The 17,350-nt window shown below is 48.7% G+C and overlaps 2 protein-coding genes across 2 annotated transcripts; both read right to left on the bottom strand.

Annotated features, from left to right (window-relative positions):
• Positions 1 to 2,007: 2,007 nt before the first annotated feature.
• Positions 2,008 to 12,310, bottom strand: LOC115438337 (mucin-2-like; the record flags this gene model as incomplete). The annotated part of the gene is made up of 7 exons (XM_030161911.1): positions 2,008 to 2,022; positions 2,375 to 2,941; positions 4,457 to 4,950; positions 4,990 to 5,920; positions 6,269 to 7,876; positions 9,221 to 11,016; positions 11,620 to 12,310. Coding segments are annotated over 7 exons (6,102 nt in total), but the record flags the coding sequence as incomplete, so codon positions are not given.
• An 897-nt stretch (positions 12,311 to 13,207) lies between these two features.
• Positions 13,208 to 15,496, bottom strand: LOC115438336 (mucin-5AC-like; the record flags this gene model as incomplete). Its single annotated transcript, XM_030161910.1, has 4 exons — positions 13,208 to 13,698; positions 13,984 to 14,736; positions 14,822 to 14,882; positions 14,927 to 15,496. Coding segments are annotated over 4 exons (1,875 nt in total), but the record flags the coding sequence as incomplete, so codon positions are not given.
• Positions 15,497 to 17,350: the final 1,854 nt, after the last annotated feature.

Below are 17,350 nucleotides of genomic sequence, written 5' to 3'. Positions count from 1 at the left end.
CAGCAGTTGTAGTAGTTGGTGCAGCAGTTGTTGTAGTTGGGGAAGCTGTTGTTGTAGTTTGGGCTTCTGTGGTAGTTGTTGGTGCGGCAGTTGTTGTAGTCAGTGCAGCAGTGTTTGTCGTTGGGGCAGCTGTAGTTTTAGTTGGGGTAGCTGTAGTTGTAGTGGAGCTAACTGTGTTTTTAGTGGGGCTTGCTGTGGTTGTAGTTGGGGCAGTTGTAGTTGTAGTTGGTGTCGCTGTGGTTGTAGTTGGGGAAGCTGTGGTTGTAGTTGGTGCAGCAGTGGTTTTTGGTTCAGCAGTTGTAGTAGTTGGGGAAGCTGTAGTTTTAGTTGGGGACACTGTGGTTGTAGTGGGGGCTTCTGTGGTAGTTGTTGGTGTTGCAGTTGTTGTCGTTGGAAAAGTAGTTGTAGTTGGGGAAGCTGTGGTTGTAGTTGGTGCAGCTGTGGTTGTAGTTGGTGCAGCTGTAGTTGTAGTGGGGCAAGCTGTCGTTGTATTTTGGGCAGCTGTGGTTGTAGTTGGTGCAGCAGTTGTAGTAGTTGGGGAAGCTGTAGTTGTAGGTTGGGATGCTGTGGTTGTAGTGGGGGCTTCTGTGGTAGTTTTTAGTTTGGCAGTTGTTGTCGTTGGGGTAGCAGTTGTAGTTGGGGAAGCTGTAGTTGTAGTTGGTGCAGCTGTAGTTGTAGCTGTGGCTTCTGTGGTTGTACTTGGGGCAGGTGTGGTAGTTGTTGGTAGAACAGCTGTTGTAGACGGTGAAGCAGTTGTTGTAGTTGGAGAATCTGTAGTTGTAGTTTGGGCCGTTGTAGTTGTAATTGGGGCAGCTGTAGTTGAAGTTGGAGAAGTTGTTGTTGGGGCATTTGTACTTGTAGTTGCAAAAGCTGTGGTAATTTTTAATGCAGCAGTTGTAGTTGGTGTAGATGTTGTAGTTGGGGAAGGTGTAGATGTAGTTGGGGGAGCTGTGGTTTTAGTTGGAAAAGGTGTAGTTGTAGTTGGGACCGCTGTGGTTGTTGTTGATAAAGCAGTTGTAGTCGGTAAAGCAGTTGTTTTAGTTGGGGAAGCTGTTGTTGTAGTTGGAGCAGCTGCTGTTGTAGCTGGGGAAGCTGTGGTTGTAGTTGCTGCAAGTATGGTATTAGTTTGTGCAGCAGTTGTTGTAGTCGGGGAAGCTATAGTTGTAGTTGGGGATATTGTGGTAGTTGTTGGTGTAGTAGTTGTTGTAGTTGGTGCGGCAGTTGTCGTCGTTTGGGTAGCTGTCGTTGTAGTTGGGGAAGCTGTAGTTGTTGTTGTTGTGACAGGAGTTGTAGTTGGTGCAGCAGTTGTGGTTGGGGAAGCTGTCGTTGTAGTTGGGGAAGCTGTAGTTGTTGCGGCAGCAGTTGTTTTAGTTGGGGCAGATGTTGTAGTTGGGGAAGCTGTGGTTGTAGTTGGTGCAGCTGTGGTTAGAGTTGGGGAAGCTGTAGTTGTAGTGGGACTAGCTGTAGTTGTAGTAGGGGAAGCAGTGGTGGTTGTTGGTGAAACAGTCATTGTAGTCGGTGCAGCAGTCGTTGTAGTCGGTGTAGCAGTTGTTGTAGTTGGGGAAGCTGTAGTTTTACTTGCGGCTTCTGTGGAAGTTGTTGGTGCGGCAGTTGTCATAGTTGGTGCAGCAGTTGTTGTCGTTTGGGCAGCTGTCGTTGTAGTTGGGGCAGCTGTAGTTGTTGTTGGTGCAGAAGTTGTTGTACTTGGTGAAGCAGTTTTTGTCGTTGGGGAAGCTGTAGTTGTAGTGTGTTCAGCTGTAGTTGTTGTTGGAGCAGAAGTTGTTGTAGTTTTGCCAGAAGTTTTAGTTGGGGAAGCTGTAGTTGTAGTTGCGGCTTCTGTGGTAGTTGTTTGTGCGGCAGTTGTCGTAGTTGGTTCAGCAGTTGTTGTCGTTGGGGCAGCTGTCGTAGTAGTTGGGGAAGTTGTAGTTGTTGTTGGATAAGCAGTTGTTGTAGTTGGGACAGCAGTTGTAGTTGGGGAAGCTGTAGTTGTAGTTGGTGCAGCTGTGGTTATAGTTGGGGAAGCTGTAATTGTAGTGGGGCGAGCTGTGGTGGTAGTTGGGGCAGCTGTGGTGGTTGTTGGTGCAGCAGTTGTTGTAGTCGGTGCTGCAGTTGTTGTAGTTGGGGAAGCTGTAGTTGTAGTTGCGGCTTCTGTGGTAGTTGTTGGTGCGGCCGTTTTCGCAGCTGGTGCAGCAGTTGTTGTCGTTGGGGCAGCTGTCATTGTAGTTTTGGTAGCGGTAGTTGTTGTTGGTGCAGCAGTAATCGTAGTTGGTGCAGCCGTTGTTGTCGTTAGGGAAGCTGTAATTGTAGTTGGTGCAGCTGTAGTTGTTGTTGAGGCAGTAGTTGTAGTTGGGCCAGCAGTTGTAGTTGGGGAAGCTGTAGTTGTAGTTGGTGATGCTGTGATTGTAGTTGGGGAAGCTGTAGTTGTAGTTGGTGATGCTGTGATTGTAGTTGGGGCAGCTGTAGTTGTAGTGGGGCTAGCTGTGGTTGTAGTTTGGGCTTCTGTGGTAGTTTTTGGTGCGGCAGTTGTAGTCGGGGCAGCGGTTGTTGTGGTTGGGGAAGCTGTAGTTGTAGTTGGGGTAGCTGTAGTTGTAGTGGGGCTAGCTTTGGTTTTAGTGGGGCTTGCTGTGGTTGTAGTTGGGGCAGCGGTGGTTGTTGTTGGTGCAGCAGTTGTTGTTGGTTCAGCAGTTGTGGTAGTTGGGGAAGCTGTAGTTTTAGTTGGGGATGCTGTGGTTGTAGTGGGGGCTTCTGTGGTAGTGTTTGGTGTGCCAGTTCTCGTTGGGGCAGTACTTGTAGTTGGGGAAGCTGTAGTTGGTGCAGCTGTGGTTGTAGGTGCTGCAGCTGTAGTTGTAGTGGGGCTAGTTGTGGTTGTAGTTGGGGCACCTGTGGTGGTTGTTGGTGAAGCTGTCGTTGTTGGTGCAGCTGTAGTTGTAGTTTGGGACGCTGTGGTTGTAGTGGGGGCTTCTGTGGTAGTTGTTGGTGCTGCAGTTGTTGTCGTTGGGGAAGTAGTTATAGTCTGGGAAGTTGTAGTTTTAGTTGGTGCAGCTGTGGTTGTAGTTGGTACAGCTTTAGTTGTAGAGGGGCTTGCTGTAGTTGTAGTTTGGGCAGCTGTGGTTGTAGTTGGTGCAGCAGTTGTAGTAGTTGGTGCAACAGTTGTTGTAGTTGGGGAAGCTGTTGTTGTAGTTTGGGCTTCTGTGGTAGTTGTTGGTGCGGCAGTTGTTGTAGTCGGTGCAGCAGTGTTTGTCGTTGGGGCAGCTGTAGTTTTAGTTGGGGAAGCTGTAGTTTTAGTTGGGGACACTGTGGTTGTAGTGGGGGCTTCTGTGGTAGTTGTTGGTGTTGCAGTTGTTGTCGTTGGAGAAGTAGTTGTAGTTGGGGAAGCTGTGGTTGTAGTTGGTGCAGCTGTGGTTGTAGTTGGTGCAGCTGTAGTTGTAGTGGGGCTAGCTGTAGTTGTATTTTGGGCAGCTGTGGTTGTAGTTGGTGCAGCAGTTGTAGTAGTTGGGGAAGCTGTAGTTGTAGGTTGGGATGCTGTGGTTGTAGTGGGGGCTTCTGTGGTAGTTTTTAGTTTGGCAGTTGTTCTCGTTGGGGTAGCAGTTGTAGTTGGGGAAGCTGTAGTTGTAGTTGGTGCAGCTGTAGTTGTAGCTGTGGCTTCTGTGGTTGTACTTGGGGCAGGTGTGGTAGTTGTTGGTAGAAAAGCTGTTGTAGATGGTGAAGCAGTTGTTGTAGTTGGAGAATCTGTAGTTGTAGTTTGGGCCGTTGTAGTTGTAATTGGGGCAGCTGTAGTTGAAGTTGGAGAAGTTGTTGTTGGGGCATTTGTACTTGTAGTTGCAAAAGCTGTGGTAATTTTTAATGCAGCAGTTGTAGTTGGTGTAGATGTTGTAGTTGGGGAAGGTGTAGATGTAGTTGGGGGAGCTGTGGTTTTAGTTGGAAAAGGTGTAGTTGTAGTTGGGACCACTGTGGTTGTTGTTGATAAAGCAGTTGTAGTCGGTAAAGCAGTTGTTTTAGTTGGGGAAGCTGTTGTTGTAGTTGGAGCAGCTGCTGTTGTAGTTGGGGAAGCTGTGGTTGTAGTTGCTGCAAGTATGGTATTAGTTTGTGCAGCAGTTGTTGTAGTCGGGGAAGCTATAGTTGTAGTTGGGGATATTGTGGTAGTTGTTGGTGCAGTAGTTGTTGTAGTTGGTGCGGCAGTTGTCGTCATTTGGGTAGCTGTCGTTGTAGTTGGGGAAGCTGTAGTTGTTGTGTAGGGAGTTGTAGTTGGTGCAGCAGTTGTGGTTGGGGAAGCTGTCGTTGTAGTTGGGGAAGCTGTAGTTGTTGCGGCAGCAGTTGCTTTAGTTGGGGCAGCAGTTGTAGTTGGGGAAGCTGTGGTTGTAGTTGGGGCAGCTGTGGTTAGAGTTGGGGAAGCTGTAGTTGTAGTGGGACTAGCTGTAGTTGTAGTTGGGGAAGCAGTGGTGGTTGTTGGTGAAACAGTCGTAGTCGGTGCAGCAGTCGTTGTAGTCGGTGCAGCAGTTGTTGTAGTTGGGGAAGCTGTAGTTTTACTTGTGGCTTCTGTGGAAGTTGTTGGTGCGGCAGTTGTCGTAGTTGGTGCAGCAGTTGTTGTCGTTTGGGCAGCTGTCGTTGTAGTTGGGGCAGCTGTAGTTGTTGTTGGTGCAGAAGTTGTTGTAGTTGGTGAAGCAGTTTTTGTCATTGGGGAAGCTGTAGTTGTAGTGTGTTCAGCTGTAGTTGTTGTTGGAGCAGAAGTTGTTGTAGTTTTGCCAGAAGTTTTAGTTGGGGAAGCTGTAGTTGTAGTTGCGGCTTCTGTGGTAGTTGTTTGTGCGGCAGTTGTCGTAGTTGGTTCAGCAGTTGTTGTCGTTGGGGCAGCTGTCGTAGTAGTTGGGGAAGTTGTAGTTGTTGTTGGATAAGCAGTTGTTGTAGTTGGGACAGCAGTTGTAGTTGGGGAAGCTGTAGTTGTAGTTGGTGCAGCTGTGGTTATAGTTGGGGCAGCTGTAATTGTAGTGGGGCGAGCTGTGGTGGTAGTTGGGGCAGCTGTGGTGGTTGTTGGTGCAGCAGTTGTTGTAGTCGGTGCTGCAGTTGTTGTAGTTGGGGAAGCTGTAGTTGTAGTTGCGGCTTCTGTGGTAGTTGTTGGTGCGGCCGTTTTCGCAGTTGGTGCAGCAGTTGTTGTCGTTGGGGCAGCTGTCATTGTAGTTTTGGTAGCTGTAGTTGTTGTTGGTGCAGCAGTAATCGTAGTTGGTGCAGCCGTTGTTGTCGTTAGGGAAGCTGTAATTGTAGTTGGTGCAGCTGTAGTTGTTGAGGCAGCAGTTGTAGTTGGGCCAGCAGTTGTAGTTGGGGAAGCTGTAGTTGTAGTTGGTGATGCTGTGATTGTAGTTGGGGAAGCTGTAGTTGTAGTGGGGCTTGCTGTGGTTGTAGTTTGGGCTTCTGTGGTAGTTTTTGGTGCGGCAGTTGTTGTAGTCGGGGCAGCGGTTGTTGTGGTTGGGGAAGCTGTAGTTGTAGTTGGGGTAGCTGTAGTTGTAGTGGGGCTAGCTTTGGTTTTAGTGGGGCTTGCTGTGGTTGTTGTTGGGGCAGCTGTGGTTGTTGTTGGTGCAGAAGTTGTTGTTGGTTCAGCAGTTGTGGTAGTTGGGGAAGCTGTAGTTTTAGTTGGGGACGCTGTGGTTGTAGTGGGGGCTTCTGTGGTAGTTTTTGGTGTGGCAGTTCTCGTTGGGGCAGTACTTGTAGTTGGGGAAGCTGTAGTTGGTGCAGCTGTGGTTGTAGGTGCTGCAGCTGTAGTTGTAGTGGGGCTAGTTGTGGTTGTAGTTGGGGCACCTGTGGTGGTTGTTGGTGAAGCTGTCGTTGTTGGTGCAGCTGTAGTTGTAGTTTGGGACGCTGTGGTTGTAGTGGGGGCTTCTGTGGTAGCTGTTGGTGCTGCAGTTGTTGTCGTTGGGGAAGTAGTTATAGTCTGGGAAGTTGTAGTTTTAGTTGGTGCAGCTGTGGTTGTAGTTGGTACAGCTTTAGTTGTAGAGGGGCTTGCTGTAGTTGTAGTTATGGAAGCTGTGGTTGTAGTTGGTGCAGCAGTTGTAGTAGTTGGTGCAGCAGTTGTTGTAGTTGGGGAAGCTGTTGTTGTAGTTTGGGCTTCTGTGGTAGTTGTTGGTGCAGCAGTTGTAGTCGGTGCAGCAGTGTTTGTCGTTGGGGCAGCTGTAGTTTTAGTTGGGGTAGCTGTAGTTGTAGTGGGGCTAACTGTGTTTTTAGTGGGGCTTGCTGTGGTTGTAGTTGGGGCAGTTGTAGTTGTAGTTGGTGTCGCTGTGGTTGTAGTTGGGGAAGCTGTGGTTGTAGTTGGTGCAGCAGTGGTTTTTGGTTCAGCAGTTGTAGTAGTTGGGGAAGCTGTAGTTTTAGTTGGGGACACTGTGGTTGTAGTGGGGGCTTCTGTGGTAGTTGTTGGTGTTGCAGTTGTTGTCGTTGGAGAAGTAGTTGTAGTTGGGGAAGCTGTGGTTGTAGTTGGTGCAGCTGTGGTTGTAGTTGGTGCAGCTGTAGTTGTAGTGGGGCTAGCTGTCGTTGTATTTTGGGCAGCTGTGGTTGTAGTTGATGCAGCAGTTGTAGTAGTTGGGGAAGCTGTAGTTGTAGGTTGGGATGCTGTGGTTGTAGTGGGGGCTTCTGTGGTAGTTTTTAGTTTGGCAGTTGTCGTTGGGGTAGCAGTTGTAGTTGGGGAAGCTGTAGTTGTAGTTGGTGCAGCTGTAGTTGTAGCTGTGGCTTCTGTGGTTGTACTTGGGGCAGGTGTGGTAGTTGTTGGTAGAACAGCTGTTGTAGACGGTGAAGCAGTTGTTGTAGTTGGAGAATCTGTAGTTGTAGTTTGGGCAGTTGTAGTTGTAATTGGGGCAGCTGTAGTTGAAGTTGGAGAAGTTGTTGTTGGGGCATTTGTACTTGTAGTTGCAAAAGCTGTGGTAATTTTTAATGCAGCAGTTGTAGTTGGTGTAGATGTTGTAGTTGGGGAAGGTGTAGATGTAGTTGGGGGAGCTGTGGTTTTAGTTGGAAAAGGTGTAGTTGTAGTTGGGACCGCTGTGGTTGTTGTTGATAAAGCAGTTGTAGTCGGTAAAGCAGTTGTTTTAGTTGGGGAAGCTGTTGTTGTAGTTGGAGCAGCTGCTGTTGTAGTTGGGGAAGCTGTGGTTGTAGTTGCTGCAAGTATGGTATTAGTTTGTGCAGCAGTTGTTGTAATCGGGGAAGCTATAGTTGTAGTTGGGGATATTGTGGTAGTTGTTGGTGCAGTAGTTGTTGTAGTTGGTGCGGCAGTTGTCGTTGTTTGGGTAGCTGTCGATGTAGTTGGGGAAGCTGTAGTTGTTGTTGTTGTGACAGGAGTTGTAGTTGGTGCAGCAGTTGTGGTTGGGGAAGCAGTCGTTGTAGTTGGGGAAGCTGTAGTTGTTGCGGCAGCAGTTGTTTTAGTTGGGGCAGCAGTTGTAGTTGGGGAAGCTGTGGTTGTAGTTGGTGCAGCTGTGGTTAGAGTTGGGGAAGCTGTAGTTGTAGTGGGACTAGCTGTAGTTGTAGTTGGGGAAGCAGTGGTGGTTGTTGGTGAAACAGTCATTGTAGTCGGTGCAGCAGTCGTTGTAGTCAGTGCAGCAGTTGTTGTAGTTGGGGAAGCTGTAGTTTTACTTGCGGCTTCTGTGGAAGTTGTTGGTGCGGCAGTTGTCGTAGTTGGTGCAGCAGTTTTTGCCATTGGGGAAGCTGTAGTTGTAGTGTGTTCAGCTGTAGTTGTTGTTGGAGCAGAAGTTGTTGTAGTTTTGCCAGAAGTTTTAGTTGGGGAAGCTGGAGTTGTAGTTGCGGCTTCTGTGGTAGTTGTTTGTGCGGCAGTTGTCGTAGTTGGTTCAGCAGTTGTTGTCGTTGGGGCAGCTGTCGTTGTAGTTGGGGAAGTTGTAGTTGTTGTTGGATAAGCAGTTGTTGTAGTTGGGACAGCAGTTGTAGTTGGGGAAGCTGTAGTTGTAGTTGTGGCTTCTGTGGTAGTTGTTGGTGCGGCCGTTTTTGCAGTTGGTGCAGATGTTGTTGTCGTTGGGGCAGCTGTCATTGTAGTTTTGGTAGCTGTAGTTGTTGTTGGTGCAGTTGTAATCGTAGTTGGTGCAGCCGTTGTTGTCGTTAGGGAAGCTGTAATTGTAGTTGGTGCAGCTGTAGTTGTTGTTGAGGATGCAGTTGTAGTTGGGCCAGCAGTTGTAGTTGGGGAAGCTGTAGTTTTAGTTGGTGATGCTGTGATTGTAGTTGGGGAAGCTGTAGTTGTAGTTGGTGATGCTGTGATTGTAGTTGGGGCAGCTGTGGTTAGAGTTGGGGAAGCTGTAGTTGTAGTGGGACTAGCTGTAGTTGTAGTTGGGGAAGCAGTGGTGGTTGTTGGTGAAACAGTCGTAGTCGGTGCAGCAGTCGTTGTAGTCGGTGCAGCAGTTGTTGAAGTTGGGGAAGCTGTAGTTTTACTTGTGGCTTCTGTGGAAGTTGTTGGTGCGGCAGTTGTCGTAGTTGGTGCAGCAGTTGTTGTCGTTTGGGCAGCTGTCGTTGTAGTTGGGGCAGCTGTAGTTGTTGTTGGTGCAGAAGTTGTTGTAGTTGGTGAAGCAGTTTTTGTCATTGGGGAAGCTGTAGTTGTAGTGTGTTCAGCTGTAGTTGTTGTTGGAGCAGAAGTTGTTGTAGTTTTGCCAGAAGTTTTAGTTGGGGAAGCTGTAGTTGTAGTTGCGGCTTCTGTGGTAGTTGTTTGTGCGGCAGTTGTCGTAGTTGGTTCAGCAGTTGTTGTCGTTGGGGCAGCTGTCGTAGTAGTTGGGGAAGTTGTAGTTGTTGTTGGATAAGCAGTTGTTGTAGTTGGGACAGCAGTTGTAGTTGGGGAAGCTGTAGTTGTAGTTGGTGCAGCTGTGGTTATAGTTGGGGCAGCTGTAATTGTAGTGGGGCGAGCTGTGGTGGTAGTTGGGGCAGCTGTGGTGGTTGTTGGTGCAGCAGTTGTTGTAGTCGGTGCTGCAGTTGTTGTAGTTGGGGAAGCTGTAGTTGTAGTTGCGGCTTCTGTGGTAGTTGTTGGTGCGGCCGTTTTCGCAGTTGGTGCAGCAGTTGTTGTCGTTGGGGCAGCTGTCATTGTAGTTTTGGATGCTGTAGTTGTTGTTGGTGCAGCAGTAATCGTAGTTGGTGCAGCCGTTGTTGTCGTTAGGGAAGCTATAATTGTAGTTGGTGCAGCTGTAGTTGTTGAGGCAGCAGTTGTAGTTGGGCCAGCAGTTGTAGTTGGGGAAGCTTTAGTTGTAGTTGGTGATGCTGTGATTGTAGTTGGGGAAGCTGTAGTTGTAGTGGGGCTTGCTGTGGTTGTAGTTTGGGCTTCTGTGGTAGTTTTTGGTACGGCAGTTGTTGTAGTCGGGGCAGCGGTTGTTGTGGTTGGGGAAGCTGTAGTTGTAGTTGGGGTAGCTGTAGTTGTAGTGTGGCTAGCTTTGGGTTTAGTGGGGCTTGCTGTGGTTGTTGTTGGGGCAGCTGTGGTTGTTGTTGGTGCAGCAGTTGTTGTTGGTTCAGCAGTTGTGGTAGTTGAGGAAGCTGTAGTTTTAGTTGGGGACGCTGTGGTTGTAGTGGGGGCTTCTGTGGTAGTTTTTGGTGTGGCAGTTCTCGTTGGGGCAGTACTTGTAGTTGGGGAAGCTGTAGTTGGTGCAGCTGTGGTTGTAGGTGCTGCAGCTGTAGTTGTAGTGGGGCTAGTTGTGGTTGTAGTTGGGGCACCTGTGGTGGTTGTTGGTGAAGCTGTCGTTGTTGGTGCAGCTGTAGTTGTAGTTTGGGACGCTGTGGTTGTAGTGGGGGCTTCTGTGGTAGTTGTTGGTGCTGCAGTTGTTGTCGTTGGGGAAGTAGTTATAGTCTGGGAAGTTGTAGTTTTAGTTGGTGCAGCTGTGGTTGTAGTTGGTACAGCTTTAGTTGTAGAGGGGCTTGCTGTAGTTGTAGTTTGGGCAGCTGTGGTTGTAGTTGGTGCAGCAGTTGTAGTAGTTGGTGCAGCAGTTGTTGTAGTTGGGGAAGCTGTTGTTGTAGTTTGGGCTTCTGTGGTAGTTGTTGGTGCAGCAGTTGTTGTAGTCGGTGCAGCAGTGTTTGTCGTTGGGGCAGTTGTAGTTTTAGTTGGGGTAGCTGTAGTTGTAGTGGGGCTAACTGTGTTTTTAGTGGGGCTTGCTGTGGTTGTAGTTGGGGCAGTTGTAGTTGTAGTTGGTGTCGCTGTGGTTGTAGTTGGGGAAGCTGTGGTTGTAGTTGGTGCAGCAGTGGTTTTTTGTTCAGCAGTTGTAGTAGTTGGGGAAGCTGTAGTTTTAGTTGGGGACACTGTGGTTGTAGTGGGGGCTTCTGTGGTAGTTGTTGGTGTTGCAGTTGTTGTCGTTGGAGAAGTAGTTGTAGTTGGGGAAGCTGTGGTTGTAGTTGGTGCAGCTGTGGTTGTAGTTGGTGCAGCTGTAGTTGTAGTGGGGCTAGCTGTCGATTTATTTTGGGCAGCTGTGGTTGTAATTGATGCAGCAGTTGTAGTAGTTGGGGAAGCTGTAGTTGTAGGTTGGGATGCTGTGGTTGTAGTGGGGGCTTCTGTGGTAGGTTTTAGTTTGGGAGTTGTTGTCGTTGGGGTAGCAGTTGTAGTTTGGGAAGCTGTAGTTGTAGTTGGTGCAGCTGTAGTTGTAGCTGTGGCTTCTGTGGTTGTACTTGGGGCAGGTGTGGTAGTTGTTGGTAGAACAGCTGTTGTAGACGGTGAAGCAGTTATTGTAGTTGGAGAATCTGTAGTTGTAGTTTGGGCAGTTGTAGTTGTAATTGGGGCAGCTGTAGTTGAAGTTGGAGAAGTTGTTGTTGGGGCATTTGTACTTGTAGTTGCAAAAGCTGTGGTAATTTTTAATGCAGCAGTTGTAGTTGGTGTAGATGTTGTAGTTGGGGAAGGTGTAGATGTAGTTGGGGGAGCTGTGGTTTTAGTTGGAAAAGGTGTAGTTGTAGTTGGGACCGCTGTGGTTGTTGTTGATAAAGCAGTTGTAGTCGGTAAAGCAGTTGTTTTAGTTGGGGAAGCTGTTGTTGTAGTTGGAGCAGCTGCTGTTGTAGTTGGGGAAGCTGTGGTTGTAGTTGCTGCAAGTATGGTATTAGTTTGTGCAGCAGTTGTTGTAGTCGGGGAAGCTATAGTTGTAATTGGGGATATTGTGGTAGTTGTTGGTGCAGTAGTTGTTGTAGTTGGTGCGGCAGTTGTCGTTGTTTGGATAGCTGTCGATGTAGTTGGGGAAGCTGTAGTTGTTGTTGTTGTGACAGGAGTTGTAGTTGGTGCAGCAGTTGTGGTTGGGGAAGCGGTCGTTGTAGTTGGGGAAGCTGTAGTTGTTGCGGCAGCAGTTGTTTTAGTTGGGGCAGATGTTGTAGTTGGGGAAGCTGTGGTTGTAGTTGGTGCAGCTGTGGTTAGAGTTGGGGAAGCTGTAGTTGTAGTGGGACTAGCTGTAGTTGTAGTTGGGGAAGCAGTGGTGGTTGTTGGTGAAACAGTCATTGTAGTCGGTGCAGCAGTCGTTGTAGTCAGTGCAGCAGTTGTTGTAGTTGGGGAAGCTGTAGTTTTACTTGCGGCTTCTGTGGAAGTTGTTGGTGCGGCAGTTGTCGTAGTTGGTGCAGCAGTTTTTGTCATTGGGGAAGCTGTAGTTGTAGTGTGTTCAGCTGTAGTTGTTGTTGGAGCAGAAGTTGTTGTAGTTTTGCCAGAAGTTTTAGTTGGGGAAGCTGGAGTTGTAGTTGCGGCTTCTGTGGTAGTTGTTTGTGCGGCAGTTGTCGTAGTTGGTTCAGCAGTTGTTGTCGTTGGGGCAGCTGTCGTTGTAGTTGGGGAAGTTGTAGTTGTTGTTGGATAAGCAGTTGTTGTAGTTGGGACAGCAGTTGTAGTTGGGGAAGCTGTAGTTGTAGTTGCGGCTTCTGTGGTAGTTGTTGGTGCGGCCGTTTTTGCAGTTGGTGCAGATGTTGTTGTCGTTGGGGCAGCTGTCATTGTAGTTTTGGTAGCTGTAGTTGTTGTTGGTGCAGTTGTAATCGTAGTTGGTGCAGCCGTTGTTGTCGTTAGGGAAGCTGTAATTGTAGTTGGTGCAGCTGTAGTTGTTGAGGATGCAGTTGTAGTTGGGCCAGCAGTTGTAGTTGGGGAAGCTGTAGTTTTAGTTGGTGATGCTGTGATTGTAGTTGGGGAAGCTGTAGTTGTTGTTGGTGATGCTGTGATTGTAGTTGGGGCAGCTGTAGTTGTAGTGGGGCTAGCTGTGGTTGTAGTTTGGGCTTCTGTGGTAGTTTTTGGTGTGGCAGTTGTTGTAGTCGGGGCAGCGGTTGTTGTGGTTGGGGAAGCTGTAGTTGTAGTTGGGGTAGCTGTAGTTGTAGTGGGGCTAGCTTTGGTTTTAGTGGGGCTTGCTGTGGTTGTAGTTGGGGAAGCTGTGGTGTTTGTTGGTGCAGCAGTTGTTTTTGGTTCAGCAGTTGTGGTAGTTGGGGAAGCTGTAGTTTTAGTTGGGGATGCTGTGGTTGTCGTGGGGGCTTCTGTGGTAGTTTTTGGTGTGGCAGTTCTCGTTGGGGCAGTACTTGTAGTTGGGGAAGCTGTAGTTGTAGTTGGTGCAGCTGTGGTTGTAGGTGCTGCAGCTGTAGTTGTAGTGGGGCTAGTTGTGGTTGTAGTTGGGGCACCTGTGGTGGTTGTTGGTGAAGCTGTCGTTGTTGGTGCAGCTGTAGTTGTAGTTTGGGACGCTGTGGTTGTAGTGGGGGCTTCTGTGGTAGTTGTTGGTGCTGCAGTTGTTGTCGTTGGGGAAGTAGTTATAGTCTGGGAAGTTGTAGTTTTAGTTGGTGCAGCTGTGGTTGTAGTTGGTACAGCTTTAGTTGTAGAGGGGCTTGCTGTAGTTGTAGTTATGGCAGCTGTGGTTGTAGTTGGTGCGGCAGTTGTAGTAGTTGGTGCAGCAGTTGTTGTAGTTGGGGAAGCTGTTGTTGTAGTTTGGGCTTCTGTGGTAGTTGTTGGTGCGGCAGTTGTTGTAGTCGGTGCAGCAGTGTTTGTCGTTTGGGCAGCTGTAGTTTTAGTTGGGGTAGCTGTAGTTGTAGTGGGGCTAACTGTATTTTTAGTGGGGCTTGCTGTGGTTGTAGTTGGGGCAGTTGTAGTTGTAGTTGGTGTCGCTGTGGTTGTAGTTGGGGAAGCTGTGGTTTTAGTTGGTGCAGCAGTGGTTTTTGGTTCAGCAGTTGTAGTAGTAGGGGAAGCTGTAGTTTTAGTTGGGGACACTGTGGTTGTAGTGGGGGCTTCTGTGGTAGTTGTTGGTGTTGCAGTTGTTGTCGTTGGAGAAGTAGTTGTAGTTGGGGAAGCTGTGGTTGTAGTTGGTGCAGCTGTGGTTGTAGTTGGTGCAGCTGTAGTTGTAGTGGGGCTAGCTGTAGTTGTATTTTGGGCAGCTGTGGTTGTAGTTGGTGCAGCAGTTGTAGTAGTTCGGGAAGCTGTAGTTGTAGATTGGGATGCTGTGGTTGTAGTTTGGGCTTCTGTGGTGGTTTTTGGTGCGGCAGTTTTTGTAGTCGGGGCAGCGGTTGTTGTGGTTGGGGAAGCTGTAGTTGTAGTTGGGGTAGCTGTAGTTGTAGTAGGGCTAGCTTTGGTTTTAGTGGGGCTTGCTGTGGTTGTAGTTGGGGCAGCGGTGGTTGTTGTTGGTGCAGCAGTTGTTGTTGGTTCAGCAGTTGTGGTAGTTGGGGAAGCTGTAGTTTTAGTTGGGGATGCTGTGGTTGTCGTGGGGGCTTCTGTGGTAGTTTTTGGTGTGGCAGTTCTCGTTGGGGCAGTACTTGTAGTTGGGGAAGCTGTAGTTTTAGTTGGTGCAGCTGTGGTTGTAGGTGCTGCAGCTGTAGTTGTAGTGGGGCTAGTTGTGGTTGTAGTTGGGGCACCTGTGGTGGTTGTTGGTGAAGCTGTCGTTGTTGGTGCAGCTGTAGTTGTAGTTTGGGACGCTGTGGTTGTAGTGGGGGCTTCTGTGGTAGTTGTTGGTGCTGCAGTTGTTGTCGTTGGGGAAGTAGTTATAGTCTGGGAAGTTGTAGTTTTAGTTGGTGCAGCTGTGGTTGTAGTTGGTACAGCTTTAGTTGTAGAGGGGCTTGCTGTAGTTGTAGTTATGGCAGCTGTGGTTGTAGTTGGTGCGGCAGTTGTAGTAGTTGGTGCAGCAGTTGTTGTAGTTGGGGAAGCTGTTGTTGTAGTTTGGGCTTCTGTGGTAGTTGTTGGTGCGGCAGTTGTTGTAGTCGGTGCAGCAGTGTTTGTCGTTTGGGCAGCTGTAGTTTTAGTTGGGGTAGCTGTAGTTGTAGTGGGGCTAACTGTATTTTTAGTGGGGCTTGCTGTGGTTGTAGTTGGGGCAGATGTAGTTGTAGTTGGTGTCGCTGTGGTTGTAGTTGGGGAAGCTGTGGTTTTAGTTGGTGCAGCAGTGGTTTTTGGTTCAGCAGTTGTAGTAGTTGGGGAAGCTGTAGTTTTAGTTGGGGACACTGTGGTTGTAGTGGGGGCTTCTGTGGTAGTTGTTGGTGTTGCAGTTGTTGTCGTTGGAGAAGTAGTTGTAGTTGGGGAAGCTGTGAATGTAGTTGGTGCAGCTGTGGTTGTAGTTGGTGCAGCTGTAGTTGTAGTGGGGCTAGCTGTAGTTGTATTTTGGGCAGCTGTGGTTGTAGTTGGTGCAGCAGTTGTAGTAGTTCGGGAAGCTGTAGTTGTAGATTGGGATGCTGTGGTTGTAGTTTGGGCTTCTGTGGTGGTTTTTGGTGCGGCAGTTTTTGTAGTCGGGGCAGCGGTTGTTGTGGTTGGGGAAGCTGTAGTTGTAGTTGGGGTAGCTGTAGTTGTAGTAGGGCTAGCTTTGGTTTTAGTGGGGCTTGCTGTGGTTGTAGTTGGGGCAGCGGTGGTTGTTGTTGGTGCAGCAGTTGTGGTAGTTGGGGAAGCTGTAGTTTTAGTTGGGGATGCTGTGGTTGTCGTGGGGGCTTCTGTGGTAGTTTTTGGTGTGGCAGTTCTCGTTGGGGCAGTACTTGTAGTTGGGGAAGCTGTAGTTTTAGTTGGTGCAGCTGTGGTTGTAGGTGCTGCAGCTGTAGTTGTAGTGGGGCTAGTTGTGGTTGTAGTTGGGGCACCTGTGGTGGTTGTTGGTGAAGCTGTCGTTGTTGGTGCAGCTGTAGTTGTAGTTTGGGACGCTGTGGTTGTAGTGGGGGCTTCTGTGGTAGTTGTTGGTGCTGCAGTTGTTGTCGTTGGGGAAGTAGTTATAGTCTGGGAAGTTGTAGTTTTAGTTGGTGCAGCTGTGGTTGTAGTTGGTACAGCTTTAGTTGTAGAGGGGCTTGCTGTAGTTGTAGTTTGGGCAGCTGTGGTTGTAGTTGGTGCAGCAGTTGTAGTAGTTGGTGCAGCAGTTGTTGTAGTTGGGGAAGCTGTTGTTGTAGTTTGGGCTTCTGTGGTAGTTGTTGGTGCAGCAGTTTTTGTAGTCGGTGCAGCAGTGTTTGTCGTTGGGGCAGCTGTAGTTTTAGTTGGGGTAGCTGTACTTGTAGTGGGGCTAACTGTATTTTTAGTGGGGCTTGCTGTGGTTGTAGTTGGGGCAGTTGTAGTTGGTGTCGCTGTGGTTGTAGTTGGGGAAGCTGTGGTTGTAGTTGGTGCAGCAGTGGTTTTTGGTTCAGCAGTTGTAGTAGTTGGGGAAGCTGTAGTTTTAGTTGGGGACACTGTGGTTGTAGTGGGGGCTTCTGTGGAAGTTGTTGGTGTTGCAGTTGTTGTCGTTGGAGAAGTAGTTGTAGTTGGGGAAGCTGTGGTTGTAGTTAGTGCAGCTGTGGTTGTAGTTGGTGCAGCTGTAGTTGTAGTGGGGCTAGCTGTAGTTGTATTTTGGGCAGCTGTGGTTGTAGTTGGTGCAGCAGTTGTAGTAGTTGGGGAAGCTGTAGTTGTAGGTTGGGATGCTGTGGTTGTAGTGGGGACTTCTGTGGTAGTTTTTAGTTTGGCAGTTGTTGTCGTTGGGGTAGCAGTTGTAGTTGGGGAAGCTGTAGTTTTAGTGGGGCTAGCTGTAGTTGTATTTTGGGCAGCTGTGGTTGTAGTTGGTGCAGCAGTTGTTGTAGTTGGGGAAGCTGTAGTTGTAGTTTGGGACGCTGTGGTTGTAGTGGGGGCTTCTGTGGTAGTTTTTAGTTTGGCAGTTGTTGTCGTTGGAGTAGCAGTTGTAGTTGGGGAAGCTGTAGTTGTAGTTGGGGCAGCTGTAGTTGTAGTTGGGGCAGCTGTAGTTGTAGTGGGGCTATCTGTGGTTGTAGTTAGGGCAGGTGTGGTAGTTGTTGGTGCAGCAGTTAATGTAGTCGGAGAAGCTGTAGTTGTAGTTGCAGCTTCTGTGGTAGTTTGTGGTGCAGCTGTTTTTGTAGTCAGTGTAGTAGTTGTCGTCGTTGTGGCAGCTGTCGTTGTGGCAGCTGTTGTTGTAGTTGGGGCAACTGTAGTTGTTGTTGGTGTGGCAGTAGTTGTAGTTGGAGCAGCAGTTGTTGTCGTTGGGGCAGCTGTCGTTGTACTTGGGGAAACTGTAGTTGTTGGGATAGCAGTTGTAGTTTGGGAAGCTTTGGTTGTAGTTGGTTCAGCTATGGTTGTGGTTGGGGAGGCTGTAGTTGTAGTGGGGCTAGCTCTGGTTTTAGTTGGGGTAGCTGTGGTGGTTTTTGGTTCAGCAGTTGTTGTAGTCGGTGCAGCAGTTTTTGTCCTTGGGGAAGCTGTAGTTGTACTTGTTGAAGCTGTGGTTGTAGTTTCTGCAGCATTTGTTGTAGTGGGGCTAGCTGTAGTTTTAGTTTTGGCAGCTGTGGTTGTAGTTGGTGCAGCAGTTGTAGTAGTTGGGGAAGTTGTAGTTGTAGTTGGGGACGCTGTGGGTGTAGTGGGGGCTTCTGTGGTAGTTGTTGGTGTTGTAGTTGTATTTTTTGGGGCAGCAGTTGTAGTTGGGGAAGCGGTAGTTTTAGTTGGTGCAGCTGTGGTTTTAGGTGGGGAAGCTGTAGTTGTAGTGGGGCTATCTGTGGTTGTAGTTAGGGCAGCTTTGGTAGTTGTTGGTGCAGCAATTGTTGTAGTTGGACAAGCTGTAGTTGTAGTTTGGGCTTCTGTGGTAGTTGTTGGTGCGGCAGTTATTGTAGTTGGTGAAGTAGTTGTCGTCGTTTGGGCAGCTGTCGTTGTAGTTGGGGAAGCTGTAGTTGTTAGTGCTGCAGTTGTTGTCGTTGGGGAAGTACTTGTACTTGGGGAAGCTTTGGTTGTAGTTGGTGCAGCTGTTGTTGTAATTTGGGCAGCTGTAGTTTTCGTGGGGCTAGCTGTGGTGGTTGTTGGTGCAGCAGTTGTAGTCGGTTCTGCAGTTGTTGTAGTTGGGGAAGCTATAGTTGTAGTTTCGGCTTCTGTGGTAATTGTTTGTGCTGCAGTTTTCGTAGTTGGTGCAGCAGTTGTTGTCGTTGGGGAAGCTGTCGTTGAAGTGGGGGTAGCTGTAGTTGTTGTTGGTGCGGCAGTTTTTGTAGTTGGTGCAGC

Source organism: Sphaeramia orbicularis, chromosome 18 (genome assembly GCF_902148855.1).
Source record: "Sphaeramia orbicularis chromosome 18, fSphaOr1.1, whole genome shotgun sequence".
Classification (NCBI taxonomy): domain Eukaryota; kingdom Metazoa; phylum Chordata; class Actinopteri; order Kurtiformes; family Apogonidae; genus Sphaeramia; species Sphaeramia orbicularis.
The sequence above is the reverse complement of the archived record's forward strand: the minus strand, read 5'-3'. Positions and strand labels throughout refer to the sequence as shown.